We start from the raw sequence: 19,082 nt of genomic DNA on the forward strand, positions 1-19,082 counted from the left end.
CACCACTTATTACTTGAATACTTCCATTTTGTTTGGAGGTGGAGGTCTCACTCTACCTATCCATAAACAACGAAGGGGCAGAGGCTGAGTCCTTTTAATATGCTTGTAGCAGCACCTAGCTCAGTAAGACTAATTTTTGTGCGAACAGCACTTAAAAGCACAGTTCCTCGAACATGACTGCTGGGTTCAAATCCTAACCCCATTAATCCTATAACCTGAGAAATGACGTCAGTAGTATAGTTCCAGCATCACAGAACTTGGGTGAAAACCAACCCACGTAAGGAAGTTACTTCCTTTTGTGGCGGGTTCCTGCAGCCCAGCTGCAGCCCACAGTCTGCACTGGACCCAGAGAAGCTCCCCACGACGCGCATGCGCATCCCGGCTTTCCCCCCGCCCCCCCCCGTTACCTTCCCGGAGCTTGCGTGCTGGTCGTCGGCGGGAGATTGGATCTCGCGATGTGCGTGCGCGTGCGCGGTCCTTGCGAACTCTCGCGCGCTCCACCCCCACCCCCTCGCAGTCCGGGGCTGTATCGGCCTCTTCCTCCTGCGTCCCGGGCAGGACCCTGAGCTGTGGCCAGGGCTGGAGCCGGGAGTCGCCACCTCGCCGTCGCCGCTCCAGCTGCCTGCCCCTCTGTCTTGGGCTCCGCGCGCAGTGCAGAGGCGGCGGGCTGGGAAGGGAGCGTCGCCAGTGTGAGGTTCCCAGCCGATGGGCAGCCCCTGGGCGCACTGAGGGGCTGGGCTACTAGCGGCTGAGGTAGGTGGACCCGCGGGGAGTACTCAGCTCGGCGTGGGGTAGAGTCGGGGCGGAGGACGAATGTGGAGGAGGCGGGGAGGCGGCGAGAACGGGGCCCTGCAGCCTGGTGAGGAGAGGTCTGGGACCCGCGCCCAAGGAGGGGCTCTGGCCTAGCCCGGAGCGAAAGGAGGGCCCTGGACGTAGCCTCGGCTTGGAGCCATTATTGGGGGGAACTTCCTCTTGCGGCGGGCGGGAGGGTTCATCCTTTCTTTTCTCTAAGAGGTCAAAATCAGCAGCCCTCCCGCCCCCTTAATTAAAGCCTGCTGGCTTCGACAGGGACATCTGACTGGGGTGGCCTGTGGGCTTGTACAGCTTGCAGAACTCCGGGTGCACGGACAGTGGGCGAGGGGTTTTGATTATGGAGGGTACACACCCCTCTCTCTCTCGTGTTGGGCGTGTATGGTCTGCAAAGTTGTTATTGCTAGTCCATTAATAATCGCTTTCGGGCACAACAGGTGCTCCATTTCTGAACGCCTCATGTCCGCTAAGGTTTCTGGGGCGCAATTAAGGAGTAGGAAGAAGACAAAGGAGGCCGTTATTTATGTTCTGTCCTGGTGTCAAAACTTTCCTTGGGGGGGCTGCATGCGTAGCTCTTGGCATCTGTTTGGTCTTTGCTGAATAGACTTTCTGGGTGATTGAGGTGGGTGAGTCACAAGTTGATTTTCATTTAGAATTATAAAACCGTATATGATTCTATGTAATTGTTTGAAGCCAAATGACCTGAAATAAATCTCTGATAATCATGTTATGTTAAATCTTTGGAAGAGAGCAGAACTTGGAATTCTTGAAAGGAAGATTTTCTCCCTAGTGTAGAAAGCTTCATGAATGTTTTGAAAGTTACTAAAAACATAATTCTTTTAAAAAAATGTATTTTATTGATTTTTTACAGAGAGGAAGGGAGAAGGATAGAGAGTTAGAAACATCGATGAGAGAGAAACATCAATCAGCTGCCTCCTGCACACCCCCTATTGGGGATGTGCCTGCAACCAAGGTACACGCCCTTGACCGGAATCGAACCTGGGACCCTTGAGTCCAGAGGCTGACGCTCTATCCACTGAGCCAAACCGGTTAGGGCTAAAAACATAATTCTATATGTTGGCAGTAATGACCAACACATTCAAGAGAAGGGTAAGGAATTATTTTATACTAGAGGCCCGGGTGCACGAAGTTCGTGTATTGGTGTGGTCCCTAGGCCTGGCTGGTGATCGACGTGGGAGTGTCCGGTGTGGAAGGGCAGGTCCCAGCTGACCTCTGGGCCCTGGGCAGTACCTGGGCCCCCAGGCCTCCACCCACCCCCCCTCCGCCTGAGTCATCGGCCAGGCTCCCTCAATACCTGGGAGCTGGGCGGCATCTGGAGTCTGCTCGCACCTGCCTTGGCCTGGTGCTGCCTGCTCACCTGCTCCATCATCCCGTTGTGGTCCCGCTCTCGTCGGGGCCCATTAGCACCTCCCCTGTCGCCCACTGCCAGCGCCAGCGCGGACACCTGCCATGTTCCGCCGTGTGCCCTTCCCCCCCCCACCCCCCCCCCCCCCCCCCCGTGGTCAGTGCATGTCATAGCGAGCGGTAGAGGGGACAATTTGCATATTAGGCTTTTATTATATAGGATAAGATAGAACAGCTCACCAAAAGACTTTTGGGGTTAAACACACAGTTAAACAACTTCAGGAGGGCTAATTTATGCTTTAAAAATTATAATTTAGTCATAGTTAAATATATTCAGTGAACTTTTTTATTTTATTATATTTAAATCCTCACCCAGGATATTTTTCCATTGATTTTTAGTGAGAGTGGAAGGGAGGGGGAGAGAGAGAGTGAGAGAGACAGGCAGACAGACAGTCAGACATCAATTCGTAGTCTCCTGCACCGCTCCTGATTGGGCAGAGCCTGCAACTGAGATAATCAGACCGGGGACTCTACAGTCCGAGGGCCAGCGCTCTATCCACTGAGCCAAACTGCTGGGGCCAGTGAGCCATTTTAAAAATACCCTTTGGTAGTCCACACGGTCTGTTCTGTAACGCTTGACTTTCAAGTCCAAACTTTCCAGAAACAGAGTTCATTCTGACTTAAGAAATGTGTTCTGGCCCTTGCCAGTTTGGCTCAGTGGATAGAGTGTCGGCCTGCAGACTGAAGGATCCCAGGTTCGATTCCGGTCAAGGGCACATGTCCGGGTTGTGGGCCCCATCCCCAGTAGGGGGTGTGTAGGAGGCAGCCAATCAATGATTCTCTCTCATCATTGATGTTTCTCTCTCTCCCTCTCCCTTCCTCTCTGAAGTCAATAAAAATATATTTAAAAATAAAAAGAAATGTGTTCTGTCTACTTTCTATGAGCTCTCTATTATTATTGTATGGTAAGAGTCTTTTGAGAAAGAACAGTTAGCTGGTAAGCCCTGAATTGGGAGTAGGGAAGGATTATTAACTGTAGGATTGATGCTTGCATATACAAATACTGCATACATATATATACATACATTTATATATAAATAGTTTATGCACACAAAGATCTAATGGTGCTGATTCCTATCTTAACAGGTTGAATCTGAAAGTAGAAAATGATTGTTTCCTATTTATATGGGTAACTGTAATAAATTTCTTGCCCAGCTTATTACTCAGTTATGGAGTAAGCAGAATACTGTACTGATTTTTTGGAAGTACAGGGAAGGAAAACCACTGTAAATTTACTTCATATAGAAAGACTGCCCTTTAGAAATGTTCTTTAAGCCAGTGTGTCATTGTCTTTTCATTGGAATAAACAGCTTTACTCCTGTCTATTGTGTTTTAGTGCTGAGAATAGTGTTTTGCATGGAGTTGGTCCTCAATAAATGTGAGCTTTGTCAGAATTAACATTATACAAACCAAATGCTTACATTTCTGGAAAAGATGAAAGGAGTTGAAGAAGGGTGCTTTAAAAATGTTTTTAATTGAAGAACTACTTTTTTAACGTGTATTTTTTTTTTTTTCCAATGTTGGTTGTTATCTGAGTAAAGGATGTCTAACAGCATCTTGCCTCTAAAAGCGTAAGGTAATGTGGGAGCATTTGAGATCTTGTTTCCCAGCATATGTCATCAGTTTGGCTCAGATAGACTCATAAATATTTTCAGCCCTGGCCGGTGTGGCTCTGTTGGTTAGGTGTCATCCCGTCTGGGTTTGGATTCTGATTCCCGGTCAGAGCACATGCCCAGGTTTCGGGCTTGTCCCAAATAGTGGATGTGCAGGAGGCAGCCGATTATTGTGAGCTCACATAGATGTGTCGCTTGCTCCCTTTCCCTTTCTCTCTTAAAAAAATTTTTTTTTCCAAATAAAATAAAAGCCTAACATAATGTAAGCTGAGATTCTATATATCCTGAGTGCTAATAGATGGCAAATGTTCTGATACATTAAGAGAAAATGAAGTTAAAGGAAGTAAGGGCCAGAGGGAAGGTATTGGTAAGTTAATGGTAGCAACTGAAAGCAATGAAACAGATTGTAGGGGAAAAGTTTTCTTTTACTGGCTGTGCTTTCCCTCCTGTGGAAGAGAATTTGGACCTTTCTACCTCTTTTTATTCGAGCTTTCCAGAAAGGTGATTTCTGAATCATAAAATTGTAAAAGGGGTCACTTTTTATCTTACAACTAGAGGCCCAGTGCACGAATTCATGCACGGGAGATTGGCTGGCTGGGGGGAGGGGCCATGGGCGATTGGCTGGCGGACCCCGCCCCTGATTGGGATTGGGGGGCCAATTGGGAGCGTGGCCAGCCAGAGGGGAGGGGCTGCGGGCCTATCATGGTGGGGTGGGCTGATCGTGGGGTGGGGCTGGCAGGCGGGGGGGGGGGGGGGGAAGGCAGTAGGGCATTTGACCAGCAGGCTCTGCCTTTGATCGGGATGGGAGAGTCCAGTAGTGGGCAGTACTTATTAAAGGATAATTTTGAGAATAGTAACTGGGAAGAATGGTAAAAGAGCAGTTTGAGCAGAGGAATAAGTAAGGCTGCAATGCTGGCCAGGGATCAGCTTCAGGGAACCACATAGAGAGCTCTTGAGTCAATGGGGAAAAAAGGAGACATATGTACCTGATTGGGCCAGTTCGCTAGCCACAGTGGGCGTCATAGCGACTGGTCGTTACAGCGTTACGGTTGCTGGCTTTTTATATATAGAGATCTTCTGCTTAAAAGTCTGAGTATGTTTCTCTTTGTATTTGCAATTGGTCTCTACTCTAACTTTATTGGAAATAAACTAGCGTTTTGATTCCTATCTAATGCCTGTGTATATTTCCCAATTAGTTTATAACTTGATGGAGAGAGGAATGTGGTTGGTCCCTTCACAAATCCCAATATTGGCTTTTCTTCAATTTAGAAAACAAATTTATTTCACTTTATAGATGTTATCAACAGAAAGGTTTTGTAAAGGTTTGAAGAGGTAGGGGCTAAAGAGGTAAATAAAAACTTAAAATAGAAATATTTTAAATTAAATTAAGTCCTGCATTGTCATTTTAGTATAGCTGAGTGATTCTCATTGTAGGGGGTGGATTTTGTCCCCCAGGCACTGTCTGGGGAAATTTTTGGTTGTCAGAAATTGGGAAGGGGAAGAGGAGGGTGTAGCTATTAACATTTCTAAGTAGAAGCCAGGGATGCTATTAAGCATCTTAAAATGTGCAGGACAACCCTTCACAACAAAGCATTACCTGACCCAAATAATAGTCCTACTATTGAGAAACCCTGGTATAGTTTTATACTATACTAGAGGCCCGGTGCACAGATTCGTGCTCTGGTGGGGTCCCTCAGCCTGGCCTGTACCCTCTTGAAATCTGGGACCCCTTGGGGGATGTCGGACTGCCAGTTTTGGCCTGATCCCCAGGGATTGGGCCTAAACTGGCAGTCCGACATCCCCCGAGGGGTGTAGTAGTGCGCAAAGTGGCAGGCGGCCTGGGAGGAGCCTGAGCCTGGGCCAGGCACCACGCCGCTCCCGCTCATCCCAGCCCGGCTGCACTGCTGCCGCCTCGGCTCGGTAGCGCTGCCGTGGACGCGGGAGAGGCTTGCACAGCAGCAGCTGTACTTGCCAGCTGTGAGCCCGGCATCTGGCGCCTGTTGGTTGGCTGAGCGGTGCTCCCTCTGTGGGAGTGCACTGACCACCAGGGGGCAACTCCTGCATTGAGCATCTGCCCCTGGTGGTCAGTGTGTGTCATAGCGACCGGTCGACCGATTAGGCCATTCGGTTCAGTCGCTTAGGCTTTTATATATATAGAAGATTATATTGTTGGTTCTGAAGGCAGGTTATCTGAATTTCTTTGGCTTTACCATTTCCTAATGTGTTGCTAAAGTCTGCCTCAGTTTCTGTAAAACAGAATTAATAATAGTATGTTCCTCATAGAGTTGTGGTAATGATTAAATCAGATAACCTTCACAGTATCAAGCTTATTACCTGACACATAGAAAATGCTCAAAAACTGTTAACTTTCAGCGAATATTAATACATTTTGAACATATCTTGATGATCTTTTCTTATCATCTGAAATTAGAATTTGAGCTAGTGAGAATTAATAACCTAGTTCTCATTATATCCTTGGGGAATGAGTGAATAATTACTCTTTTTAATATTTGTGTTCAGTTAGGTCAGTCTTGTTTTATGTTCTCAAGTCTGTAAGACTTCTGCCATAAACAAATAGCTTCTCATTGTTGATGTTTTTCCTTCATAGTTAAGACTTTAAGCCAACTGGCCAACAGCTCTGTATCTGTTGAGTTTCAGCAAATATTTAGTAATATAACAGAATTCAATTCTGTGACTTGATTCCCATTTCCTTTATAAAATGAAGTAAATTTACAGTGGTTTTGACTTACATTAATTATCTGTTCTTAGAGCCTCTGGGAGTAACTATTTTTGTGAAGTTTTGGTGCAGTATTGCACGTACAAAGGGTATAGGAAAGAATCTTAACAACTTGAGGCTAGGCCTTCAGATACATTTGAGACTCTTTTTCTAAATCTGAATTGGAAACCATATAGGTATTTATCTTTTTTATATAAACTCTCATTTTCTGTGTGTCTAAACAATAAGGGCTGGCTTGTTATGGTGATGGTTTAACACAGCCTTTACAAAGAGAAAAACATCACAGGGATGTCCTCACAGCCAAAACAGAGACTTTGGTCTGTTTGTTACTAAGTCATAGGGCTCTTGTAAGGGAAAAAGATCCATGCCATATTTATGATCAAGAGAGAAAGCAGTGTTGTACGTTCAACTTTTTGTCTTGATAACCCTACCATTTTATTATGGTTGTTACCCATATGGTAATATAAGTCTCAGTTGTTGGTATAAATGTTCACTCATTTCAGCTAATGGAAACGTTTGTTTACTCTCTATATTGGTACTGCCTCCTGTTTGAATAGTCATTTGAAGGGAGTCAATATGTTTGGTCAGGAGATTGCATTCATTGTTTGGCACATTCCACCTTTTGTAAAGTATAATATACACTCAGGATTGTGTATAAATAATAAATTGTGATCTGGAAACTGTGGCCAGATCAGAAGTATACATGTGAGAAGTATAATAAAAGGCCAGAGGGAAACATTCTATGAATGTTAGGCAAACTGAAGGGGAAAAAAATCATGTTAATAAGAGTTCTTGTCTTTACTGTTATCTTTTTTGGGTTTAATGATCTACAAGAAAAGAGAATATAACTTATATAGGTATATAGAATATATTCCTATAGGATATAAAATATATTCCTACAGAACATAACAGATTTATTTTCTACCTGTACACTTTTTTAGTTCCTAAGCAGAGAACATTAACCTATTAAATCAGTATTATAGTTTAGTTTGTGTGGCATTTGTTCCTACCCGTGATTAAATTGAGAAAAACAAGTATCTTTGAATCTGCTGATGTGTGTTTGTTTATAAGTGGTCTGGAGTCCTGCCTGTTAGCCTAATTTTAGGTTTCCTGCATCGTTGTTGAAAGACAGACTATTTTCCCACTGAATGCTGTCATACAAATATATATTTGTATATGTATATTTATGCATATTTGTTGTTTTTTTTATTTTTGGTAGAAAATGATGCATCCTGTTGCCAGCACTAATCCGGCTTTCTGTGGGCCTGGCAAGCCTTCCTGCCTTAATGAAGATGCCATGAGAGCTGCTGATCAGTTTGACATATATTCCTCCCAGCAAAGCAAATATAGCCACACAGTCAGCCACAAACCAATGGCTTGTCAGAGGCAAGACCCATTGAATGAAACGCACTTGCAGACTACAAGTGGCAGAAGCATAGAGATAAAAGATGAACTAAAGAAAAAGAAAAATCTCAATCGATCTGGTAAGCGCGGCCGGCCTTCTGGAACCACCAAATCAGCAGGATACCGGACCAGCACAGGCAGACCCTTGGGAACCACCAAAGCGGCTGGATTTAAGACAAGTCCAGGCAGACCTTTGGGTACAACCAAAGCTGCGGGATACAAAGTCAGCCCAGGGAGACCTCCAGGTAGCATTAAAGCTCTATCCCGTCTTGCCGATCTTGGTTATGGCTGTGGCACTGCTGCTTTTCCTTACCCCATGATGCACAGCAGAGCAGTTCATGGGGTAGAGGAAACCAGCAGTGAAGTCAAGCCGCCCAGTGAGTGAAGGAGGCAGGAAAGGAGGGCCAGGTTTGGAAGGAAGATGGTGAATAATCCCAAAGCTTCTTGGTTTTATTTTGACATACGTGATTTTATGACCTGGGCTTTCCACATTTGTTTTCCTGTTTTTTTGTTTGTTTTTCCTGCTTTTGCTCAGAAACTGCCATATGCTGACAGATGCACTCAGGGCACAAGCAGTGGCATTGAATTTGTACATAAGTTCAAGTATAACATCTAACGAAATCATTTTTGCTTTTCCTTTAGAGTTATGATTGTGTCTCATATTTCATTACTACTTTTGGCCATTCTAAATAGAAGCTTTATGTACTAAAACAACAGAATCCATTATACCCATTAGTTTGTGAAGTAAGTCTACAATGTAAGAAAGATAATATCTAAGGTATTTTTAACTGATGGAACAAAGCAAACTAATGATTCACCATTATTTGAAGTATGTCTGTTAGTTTTTGTAACTTTTATTTTCATGGGCCAGGACACAGATATTTGTATGCTTTGGCATTTACATAGACTTCAGATGTTAAAAATTTTATTTTTAATGTTCTAGGTTTAGGCAACTTATTTATTGATCTAAATGGCATTAACTGATTTAACCATTTGTTCCTAAAGGAATTATTTAATGTTTGCCTTTCAGCAATGATAGGTTGTGTCTTTTTTAATTGCCTAAGAGCATATATACCAAACACTACAAACAATTCAAACTTTTTAATAAAAACTGCACATTACATTTTTGGTGAAATACAGTGCATTCTGAGAATAGCATATGTAATATAATAGAAAAAGAAACATTCTTAAGGTTTGCATGGAACTGTATTCACTACATTTTGCCTTTCATAGACTTAGTTGTAAAGCATTATGCATAAAACATTTATTATTGTTCATTTATTCAGAATGTTTTTTAGTGTTGTTTTTTTTTCTGAGAAATTGTCCGTTGCATTAGCACTTACTGTGGATTCAGGTTTATATCTACCAAAGGACACAAACTGAATGGTAGACTGTAAAACTGCAATAAACAAAATGCAGTTTTCTGTCAGAATACAAATATTAAGAAATATATAGGAATCCATCTGTGCATGGAACATGTAAAAAATATGTGAGTTAGTATAATTAAACACCTAATTGTGGCTCCAGTGAGACCACACTCAAAATTTTTCCAGCAGTGTTTGCTTTAGAAGTAAGGTAGATGGAAAAGAAAAAAATGTATTGGGTATAGTAGGGACAGAAGGAAATCTTCTTGACTCCTTTCTGAAAGTAATATTTTTTGTTGATATACATTTTATTTATCCTGAGTTTGGTCTGAATAAACTATTATAAACTTTGGATTTGAAAAAAATTTCCACTGAACTTTAAAGTTACAATGTATGTATTTGTGATTTAAAATGCCTTTGAGATTATAATATAGATTTGCAGGACCCAAAAACTTTTTAAAGTGATTAAAAGTTTAAAAAGGCACATATTGTGTTGTTTGGGCTTGCTCTCAGTTAATACAAACTCTGATTGCAAATGGATGTCATGTTTCGTACCTTTTTTATCAGGAAAAAAGCAGCAAGCCTTCAGGTGTTCCAGTGATGCCTGACACAATGAGCTGGAGTTTATGCTGCTCTTTACAGTAAGAGGTGTTGCATTGTATGTGGGGACTGTGTGTGCACTGGCATCTAAGACAGTGACCTCAACAATTTTAGCTTTGCACAAACCATAGCGAACAATGTTGGATGATTACATAATCAGTTGCAACATTCTGGCAGCTAAATTGCTATAAGAGTTTCTTCCTGCAGAAGCCTAAAATATAAAATTTTAATAATTTACTCAGAACAGTATAACTTTTGACACACACAAATGCATACATCTTTATTCATATATTTATCCACTTTTATTATGTATCTGTCATTTAGCTATTTCTCAGATTGATGTTCAGAAGTTGGATGCTTACAAATCCTGTTTTGAGTTCCTAAAAACAGTTGTTTAATTAAATATTCTACTGTAGAATAATATATACCACTGTCAAGGATTTGATTGCATGATGTGTTTTTATATGTCCATTTGACATTGCCCTTTCAGTTTATTTTGATTCCTGATTTTGTTATACATAACCTTCCCTTTCTCTTTGCCCTTTCCAACATTCATTCCCTCCTATTTTCCCCATCCTCCAGCACATCTACTCAGTGGTGCTGTGCTGTGTGTCAGAAGGTAAAGCAGGTGTATTATTGTATACTGAATTTTTTTATACATTTTAATGAAATGGTGAAATCAACTAAAGGAAGTATGTGCATAACAGTGTTTATTAGTATCAGGAGCTATGTCCCAGGTAAAAAAGGGGGGCAAATGGCTACAGTTGTGAATGGATAACATCATTTAGAAAGCTGAATTTTCTGTTCATGTGAGCAGTTACTTGGAGTATTAGATCTGTGTGCTGGTGAGCATCTATTGATTATACTTCCTTTTCTCCTTGTGAACAGTTTATTGATGCCATGCTGAAGAGAAAGACACATCTAAGTGATAACATGAAGTCTTAAACTAGAAAATATTTTTACTTATCTATACTCTAAAAACTACATTGTGCATCTTTTGTAACACTGTCTCTTGTCATGATAAACACTGAAATAGCATGTTAAAATGCCTATACTTTAATCAGTTGGGGAAAACTGGCCTTTTCGTCCCACTGTTATGATTGTTCCTTTGTTCCTTTAAAGGTAAATTGCTAATTTTATAATGTGTAATTCTCTTCACAAAATAGGTTTCACTATTCTATATTAAAACTGTTGGTCAGAAAATGATCTGCTGTTCAAGTAAGTTTGCTTTACTTTTTTCTTTAAAAAATATTTTAACATGCCTTATTTATTATTCTTACATTAACCAATGAGCTAATGCAGATGAAATTTTCATTTTTTGACAAATATAACCTTGCATAATTAATCTTTAGTAGGGGATGATTTTGATACTATCTTTGGAGTTTTGCACTGGATATTAAAAAATACTGGCACGTTGTGTTGGAAGAAAAGTATCTTCTTAATTTTTAATATTTGGGGACATTTTTAAAATCAGTGTTTCAATCAGACTAAAAAATTCTTTATTTTTATTTACTTTTTAAAAGAAACATGTTAAAGTAATAAAAGTAATATTCATTCCAAACTGATTTTTGTGTGAATTTACATGTATATTTTCATGAAGTAAGAATAGAGTTTGAGTTAAGGAGGAAAAAAATTATCTGAAACCATTTATTAGGTTAAAGGTAATCCATCCAGTGTAAGGAAAATCAGTGTATGAGTTAAAGAGAAAAAAAACCTAACCTTCTCTTTTATATTTTAAGAAGCTTTAAAAGAACAATTCAGGGGATGTTGACTGTAACTGCTACTCTGTCAGTCATTGTCTCTATATGCAGTAACATTTTATGATCCCTTTATGGTAAAATAGAAGAACTCACAGCAGTTGTTGAAAACATGTTTTCCTTGGACATAAAATATTTTGATGCTTTAGGTTTCTGTTTTTATTATAGCTTAACTATATCCTTAAACTCTAGGATGTATCTAAATCTTTGCTTTTCCTCCATCACCCCCAAGTAGATAAATATGTGCTCTCACATATAATGTATTTAATTTTTGGAAAATTTCATGCTATAGTAAATCAAGTGTGTGATTTATAGTAATCAGACCACTTTGATTCTTTAAGCTTCACAGTTTCCTTTTTCCACAGATAATTACAGAGAAAATAATTACCAATTAACTGATATAAGCACGCTGTCCTCTGCTGTAAAAAGTCTGAATAGATACTGTGTATGTTTTTATGTCCATGAACTTGAGCTACTCATGTGCAATTGTGTGTATGGGAATGGAGTAGTGTTCATGATTTGTATCTACATCATCATATGGATGTATATTTATTAATAAAGTCATTACTTTAAAACCAACTATGTTTACTACTCTATTTCTGTAAGTAGGGAAATGATAAATGATACCGTTCTTTTATGACCATGGATGTTGTACTTAATTGGATTGTGCTTCCTGAAATCTCCTCTACACTTTGGTTTTTCTCAAAACAGTAATATTTATGTATTTGTAATGTAAAATTTAACTTATAAATGGATCTTTTTTTCTTTGTTATTTCTTGTCTTTTTGATAGTAGCCCTTCTAACAGGTGTTGGACTTAATCTTAAATGTAGAGAACTTACCATTTAAGTAAAAAACCACTTTTATTAGTTATTTTCCCAAGCTTTCAACTAGTCTAATAAATTCAGCAAACTTTAGTAACTGTTGAGCACATATTCTACAGTGTGGCATTCACATTATGAAGAAGACAGTCTCTACCCTCAAGGAACCCATAGTGGAAAACAAATGCCTTAATATGTAGAATTAAACAATATAATGCCAATTTTTATTCATTCAGAATTGACATTTTAAGATACTTTATCTCCCAAATTAGCTAATTAATTTTAGCACAGAGCCGGTGAAACTATAGCCCATCTGCCTAGTCCTAAACTTTAGGCTAGTTTTTAGATGAAATTCACAAGAAAAATGGATTACTGTGCTTATTCTCTATCAGCTCAGAAGGATCAGGTCAGAGTTCAGTCATAAATTGTGATAATGCTGGCTTTTAGATCATGTTGGGAGCTACTTATGTGGCTGTTGTGCTTCCTGTCACATAAAGAAACAGTGGTTAGATCAGCCCACGCATCCAAAGGTCTCGGGTTTGGTTCCTGATCCAGGGCATTGCTTAGGTTGCAGGTTCAATCCCCCAGTGGGAGGCAACCAATTGATGTATCTCTCATATCTCAAACTCTATTCTTATTATCACATGTTTCTCTCTCTCACCCCCCACCACCGTCCCCTTCCACTCTCTCTAAAAAATTGTGTTTTTTTAAAATCATGAATGGGTGTTGGATTTTGAGACATCTTTACAGACATACCCAGCAATAATGTTTTACCAGCTATCTGGGCATCCCTTTAGCCCATTTAAATTTACACATAACATTAACCATCACTGTAGTCTTTGATCATCTTGGCCTAGCTTCTTTATTTCATTAGGGGCTGCAAAATGGCAATTTTAAATTCTATTGTTTCTTTATCAATTAGGTCAAATATTTCTATACTAAAAACCTTCCCCTCATCAAATACTTGGTTACTCTGAAATAATCCTTGTCAGGCACATAAATGCTGGATTCTTTCCTTTCACCTACCAGTTTTCTGAACGAAGTGGTTCTCCATCATCTTCCAAAGATGATTAAGATTTTTTTTTTTTGGTATCAGTATGAACTAACTCATGGATTCTAAGATGATTTATCTCTGGCTATTGAAATTATTCATTTTTATGCTCAAATTGTTCCATCTTTAGCTAGTAGGAGCCAGTTTGGCTCCTTACTCATTTTGACATAATCCTAGTACAGTGGTTGGCAAACTCATTAGTCAACAGAGCCAAATATCAACCGTACAACGATTGAAATTTCTTTTGAGAGCCAAATTTTTTAAACTTAAACTTCTTCTAACACCATTTCTTCAAAATAGACTCGCCCAGGCCGTGGTATTTTGTGGAAGAGCCACACTCAAGGGGCCAAAGAGCCACATGTGGCTCGCGAGCCGCAGTTTGCTGACCACTGTCCTAGTATATCAAGATGGTATGACAAGATGTTCCAGACTTGCAAAAAGGTTTTAAATAGCAAAGCAATTTAGGGAAGCAGTGTGCTCTGTCTTGAATTTTAGGGTGTTTGGGGTTTAGAAGAATGTCCTCCATTTTCTAAAATTACTATTTTACAAAATACAGAAACTGAAAGGATCTACAATGGCATATTGGCATATTTAAAAAAATGTTTGTTTGTTTTTGCCCTGGCTGGTGTGGCTTGGTTGGAGCATTGTCCCATACACCAAAAGTTTCATTCTGGGTCAGGACACATACCTAGCTTGCGGGTTTGGGTCAGACGGGGCTCATCCAGGAGGGAGGCAACTGATGGATGTCTCTCACATTGATGTCTCTCTCTTTTTCCCTTCCCCTCTAAAAAATCAATAAAAAACATCTTCGGGTGAGGATTAAAAAAATTTTTTTTGTAAACAAAGGATATTTAAATAAAGATAGGTGGGATAAGGAAGAAAAACAGAAAAAAAAGTACAGTTTGAAGTGCTAGATATTCAGTCTGAGATCTGTTGCTAACAAACTTCTGATTCTAGGGTATCCCTCTGAGCAGACATTGGAAGTGTGAGTATAAACCTTTTGTTTTCAAATTATAGTCCTTCCCTGCACACATATGTCTTACCCATATCAGTTTCCTGCTTTGATAAAGCACCCTCTGAGCTTTTTTCCTCTTCCTTCACTCCTGCCATCGCACCCCATTTGGATAAAGGTTTGTTTTTTTCATGGCACTTGGTAAAGTATTATTTTTGTTGCAATCTATGTATATAAAAGCCTAAGTGGCTATGATGTGCAATGACCACCAGGGGGCAGACGCTCCGACCGGTAGCTATGACACGCACTGACCACCGGGGGCAGATGCTCAACGCAGGAGTTGTCACGCTGCGGTGACTTGGCAGCTGCAGTTCATGGGTGATGCACCTGGAATCAGAGAGGAGGGAGCCTGATTCTGGGATGCATCACCCGAGAACTGCACTCTCCCAATCCGGGACCCCCTCAGGGGAGGTCAAGAGAGCTGGTTTCGCCCTGATCCCCGCAGGCCAGGCCGAAGGACCCCACTGGTGCACAAAGCGGTGCACCAGGCCTCTAGTTGCTTATATGAAGCTAGAAATTGTTGATCTAGCCCTTGTCAAATGTTTGAATCCTGGTTTCAAATAGATATTGAGTAGTGGTTAAGTATTGTTTCAGGCACTCACTGCCTATTTCAGTGGCCTATTTGGTTAATCTCAATTTGTTTGATATTTATGTTACTTTTCTGTTTGTAGCAAAATACACTGTATTTAGAGACAGAACGAGACTTGAGTCCCTGCACAATCATTCACTAGCTTATGACCTTTCTCAAATTGTTGCTTAATTTTTCTAAGTTTCAGAAATGGAGTTTGTAATGAGAATAATGCATATGGGTAATTTAGCATACTGACAGTTTGGATTTGGGTTCATATTCAAGCACTGCCATTAATGTGGGACCTTAGGCAAATTACTATTTCATTTTTAAAATTATAATGTATTTATTCCAAGGATATAAGAATTTTATGACCCATAAAGTCAAAATACTTAACCCAGCACTTGGGATATGTTAGTGTGAAAATTTTAGTTTTTGTTATCTATTCAAAAAGGTCTTTTAACAAAGTATCTTAATAAAATGAAAACAGACTGAATTTTTTAATTTGTAAAGTTTGCCCATTGATTTGGGCATTTGGGTATTGATATTAGCAGAACACCAGGCAGGAGATATTCCTTTAACCTTCAAGTTACTTGAAATGATCTGGATTGGGGATGGAGCAGGGTAAGAAGGATATAAATGGGTGCAGGTATTCTTACTTGGAAAGCTTGGCTGTAAGGGTACTTCCAACACTTGAAGGATTTGATCTTCCTCTCTGTAAAAAATCAATAAAATATATTTAAAAAAAGAAAAAAAAAGAAAAATACTAACTCTGGGCTAATTTGGCTCCCATTGACTTGGGCTGCTAAATGCTATTGGAGAAAAATGCTTACCTGCACCATTTGTCACTATAAATTGTCATGTGACTACAGCTGGATCCCCAACACTACCAGGAAGTTCTTTTGTATTCTTCGCTTTCATGCCATTCTTCATTTAGGTTATTTCAGATTTCTACTCTCCACTTTCCTTAGATACTTGCGTACTACCCCAGCCTCGCTCTCAGCAGACCACCTTTCTTCTTCACAGAGAAAATTGCTTACCTGCACCCATCCTTTCCTCCTATTCCAATGGAGGAGATAGTTCTCTGTCTCAGCTTTTCCACCCTCTGGATCTCTTTCCCCACTTCTCAGAGATTATCCTTTCTCCTGTATCTTAAACCTCTCCCAATAGGATCCTTCTCACTAGCTTTTAAATAAAATTAATTTATTTAAATCTAATATATTTACACAAGCTATTACAAAAGTATTGACTAACAGTGTGATATCACTTGAAATGAGTTACTGATTGTATACCATAATATAAAAAAAGTCTTGCCCTGGCCAGGTAGCTCAGTTGGCTAGAGCGTCGTCCTGATATGCCAAGGTTGCAGGTTCAATCCCTGGTCAGGGCACATACAAGAATCAGTTGGGGAGCGGGGGGTAGTATACTGAATTATTGAAGGAGCTCAGGATAATCTCCTGTTGTTATAACTCCAAAGAATACCCAGTATTGATGAAATAATGAGTGCATTGGGTCAAGTGAAGTTCATCAAAATATAACACTAAAATGATAAGAATGGGAAAGGAGCTTGGAATAAAACTATGTGAATATATGCCCAAAGTACTGATTTATTAAATTAATAGAAATATTCTCTTAAGATTCATACAAAATAAAATGAAATTATCTATTCTATTAAAAAATCACCCAAAACTTAGTGACTTAAAACAACACATGCCGTGTGGGGGTAAGGGGGAGAGATCAACCAAAGGACTTGTATGCATGCATATAGCCTAACCAGTGAACACAGACACCAGGGGGGTGAGGGCATGAGAGGGGTGTGTGTGTGGGGGATCAATGGGGGGGATAAGGACACATATGTAATACCTTAATTAATAAAGGAAAAACAAAACAAAACAAAGGAAAAACAAAACAAAACATGCCCTGGCCAGTTTGTCTCAGTGGTTGGAATGTCAGCCCGCAGACCAAAGGGTCATGGGTTCAGGGCATGTGTAGGAAGCTGCCAATGGATGTGTCTCTCTCACATCCATGCCTCTCTCTCTCCACCCCCCTTTCCCACTCTCTCTAAAAATCAATGAGGAAATATCCTCAGACGAAGAATTAAAAAAAAAAAAGAGGGACAAATTAAACAGTGCAGATGTGTAGTTGTGCATAACAATTCCAATAGTTATCAGATTCTTGTATGAATAATCCCAGGTCCTGTGGTGTTGGTGCATAGATTTCATTTCAGCCAAAGGAAGAGGATGATGTCAACTCTACTCCCTCCCCCACAAAAAAAAATCCCACGAAAATAAAATCAGTTTCATGACAAGCTTCAAGGCAATTTTCTCATAAAAAATAAGTGCATGTGCCACCTGGTGGTGAGAAAGTCAAATGTGCATTCTGTCCTGTTGGCTGCATTTATTGAGTAGTCATTAAACAATTCCAACATCTGTAAATGTTTGTCTCTCCAAACAAATAGCCAAAGCACAAACACAGGTAGGGAAAGGACATAATAAAAAGGAAAGAGTCGTAACTATGGGGCATCCATGTTGGAGTGTCCAGATGAGTCAAATCAGCCTCCTTTTCATTAATCCTAAATCCCCTTAATCCTCTGTCCTTTTGGCTTTTCATGCACCTTCAAATTGGGTGTAGAGGAGGGTACAGGGAGAGCATAAGTTAAAGAAGGAAAAGTTTGTTATTAAATGTACACTGTTGGGGGTGAGGGAGGTAGTCAAATGATGACTGTAGTGATCAATCCATTGTCTCAGATACTACTGGGCCTGCTTGAGAATTTTTTTGTAGCAAAACCATGGCAGCCTATTTAGAATATAATGATCACCCATGGGGTCATATTGATGATGCATCTTTCTGGTCTAACCATCTGTCATGGGCTCCCATTTTGAAGTGCTTACTGCGCATCAGGAACTGTGCTCATCACGTTACATCTAATTTAATCCACAAAACTAATTTCATCCTCATTTTACAGATGAAGAAAGTGAACTTTGAGAAAAGTTACATACCTGGCCGACCATATACTTTTATAAATGTTGGAGATGGAATTCACCACATGGCCAAAAAGCCCAGGTCCCTTTTAACGTTGTTATATTTACCAATGCCTTGATATAAAGATCTTTTAAATCTATTTCTATTTTTTCACCCTCTTAAAATAAGTTTGAAAGCTGCACTCTCCACATGGACTTAGCACTAGTGGCCGCTCAAAACTTGCTGTATTCTTTTTTTTTAGGAGATCCTCCCCTCCAACTGCTGACAAGGAGGGTCATCCTGTCTACCCCTCGGAGGATATTCCTAGCTTTCCCGCTCTGTGACTTTTCTCGGGAGTGCACAGACCTGCCCCTCATTGCACACCCCCCTTCCCATCCATCTTTCTTCTTTCTAGGCCCTGGCTTTATGCTCCAGGTGGCTTCACCTCCTCCAGGACCCAGGCCTAAGTGAAAAAGACGCCCCCCGAGCACACCCACGGCACCGAGCAGAGACCACATCACCCCCTTATGTGATCTTGTTCTCCACGTACCCGCTCTGTGCTGTCTCTCCCTTTTACTCTTTATCCAGCCTCAGAGGTTTCCCAGCTCTGCTTCTCCCGCCTCCCTAATCTACCACCAGTGCCTTTCATATAAGCCTCCTCTACCTCTCCTCCTTTTGTTTTAATGTATAAAATAAGCTGTCTGCCATTCCCAGAGCCTTTTCTTAATCTGCTGAGATGTTTGCTTCCCAGCAATTATTGTCAATTTGGCTCGAATAAACAGAAAGATTCTCCACGGGTTCGGACGTTTTTTACACCACAAAACCAACCCAAACCTCCTGCCCGGGGTAGGCAGGGAGCGTTAGGACGGTCAGATGCACCAAATAAAACTGCGGGGCCTCCGTTACAAGTGCATTTCGGTATGTCTCCTACAGTAAAAACATACCAGTTATTTCTGTGAAA

At 40.5% G+C, this 19,082-nt stretch overlaps 1 protein-coding gene across 3 annotated transcripts; it reads left to right on the top strand.

Annotated features, from left to right (window-relative positions):
* The first annotated feature begins 480 nt into the window (after positions 1-480).
* On the top strand, positions 481-13,907 carry LOC307099971 (UPF0461 protein C5orf24 homolog). Of its 3 annotated transcripts, XM_079772184.1 has the most exons (4): positions 481-753; positions 7,805-8,234; positions 9,921-9,994; positions 10,842-13,907. In XM_079772184.1, the coding sequence occupies exons 2-3, from the start codon at positions 7,808-7,810 to the stop codon at positions 9,959-9,961; spliced, it is 468 nt and encodes a 155-aa protein (XP_079628310.1). In that variant the 5' UTR covers positions 481-753; positions 7,805-7,807; the 3' UTR covers positions 9,962-9,994; positions 10,842-13,907. The 3 variants fall into 3 exon arrangements, with proteins under 3 accessions (XP_079628310.1, XP_079628309.1, XP_079628308.1); XM_079772183.1 differs by having other exon boundaries at positions 9,921-13,902; XM_079772182.1 differs by having other exon boundaries at positions 482-753; positions 7,805-13,903.
* The last annotated feature ends 5,175 nt before the right edge of the window (positions 13,908-19,082 follow it).

Source organism: Cnephaeus nilssonii, assembly GCF_951640355.1.
Source record: "Cnephaeus nilssonii genome assembly, chromosome: 5".
Taxonomy (NCBI): Eukaryota; Metazoa; Chordata; class Mammalia; order Chiroptera; family Vespertilionidae; genus Cnephaeus; species Cnephaeus nilssonii.

Coding starts and splice junctions, on each gene's coding strand:
- LOC307099971 (XM_079772182.1), top strand. CDS start 7,808: ATGATGCATCCTGTTGCCAGCACTAATCCGGCTTTCTGTGGGCCTGGC.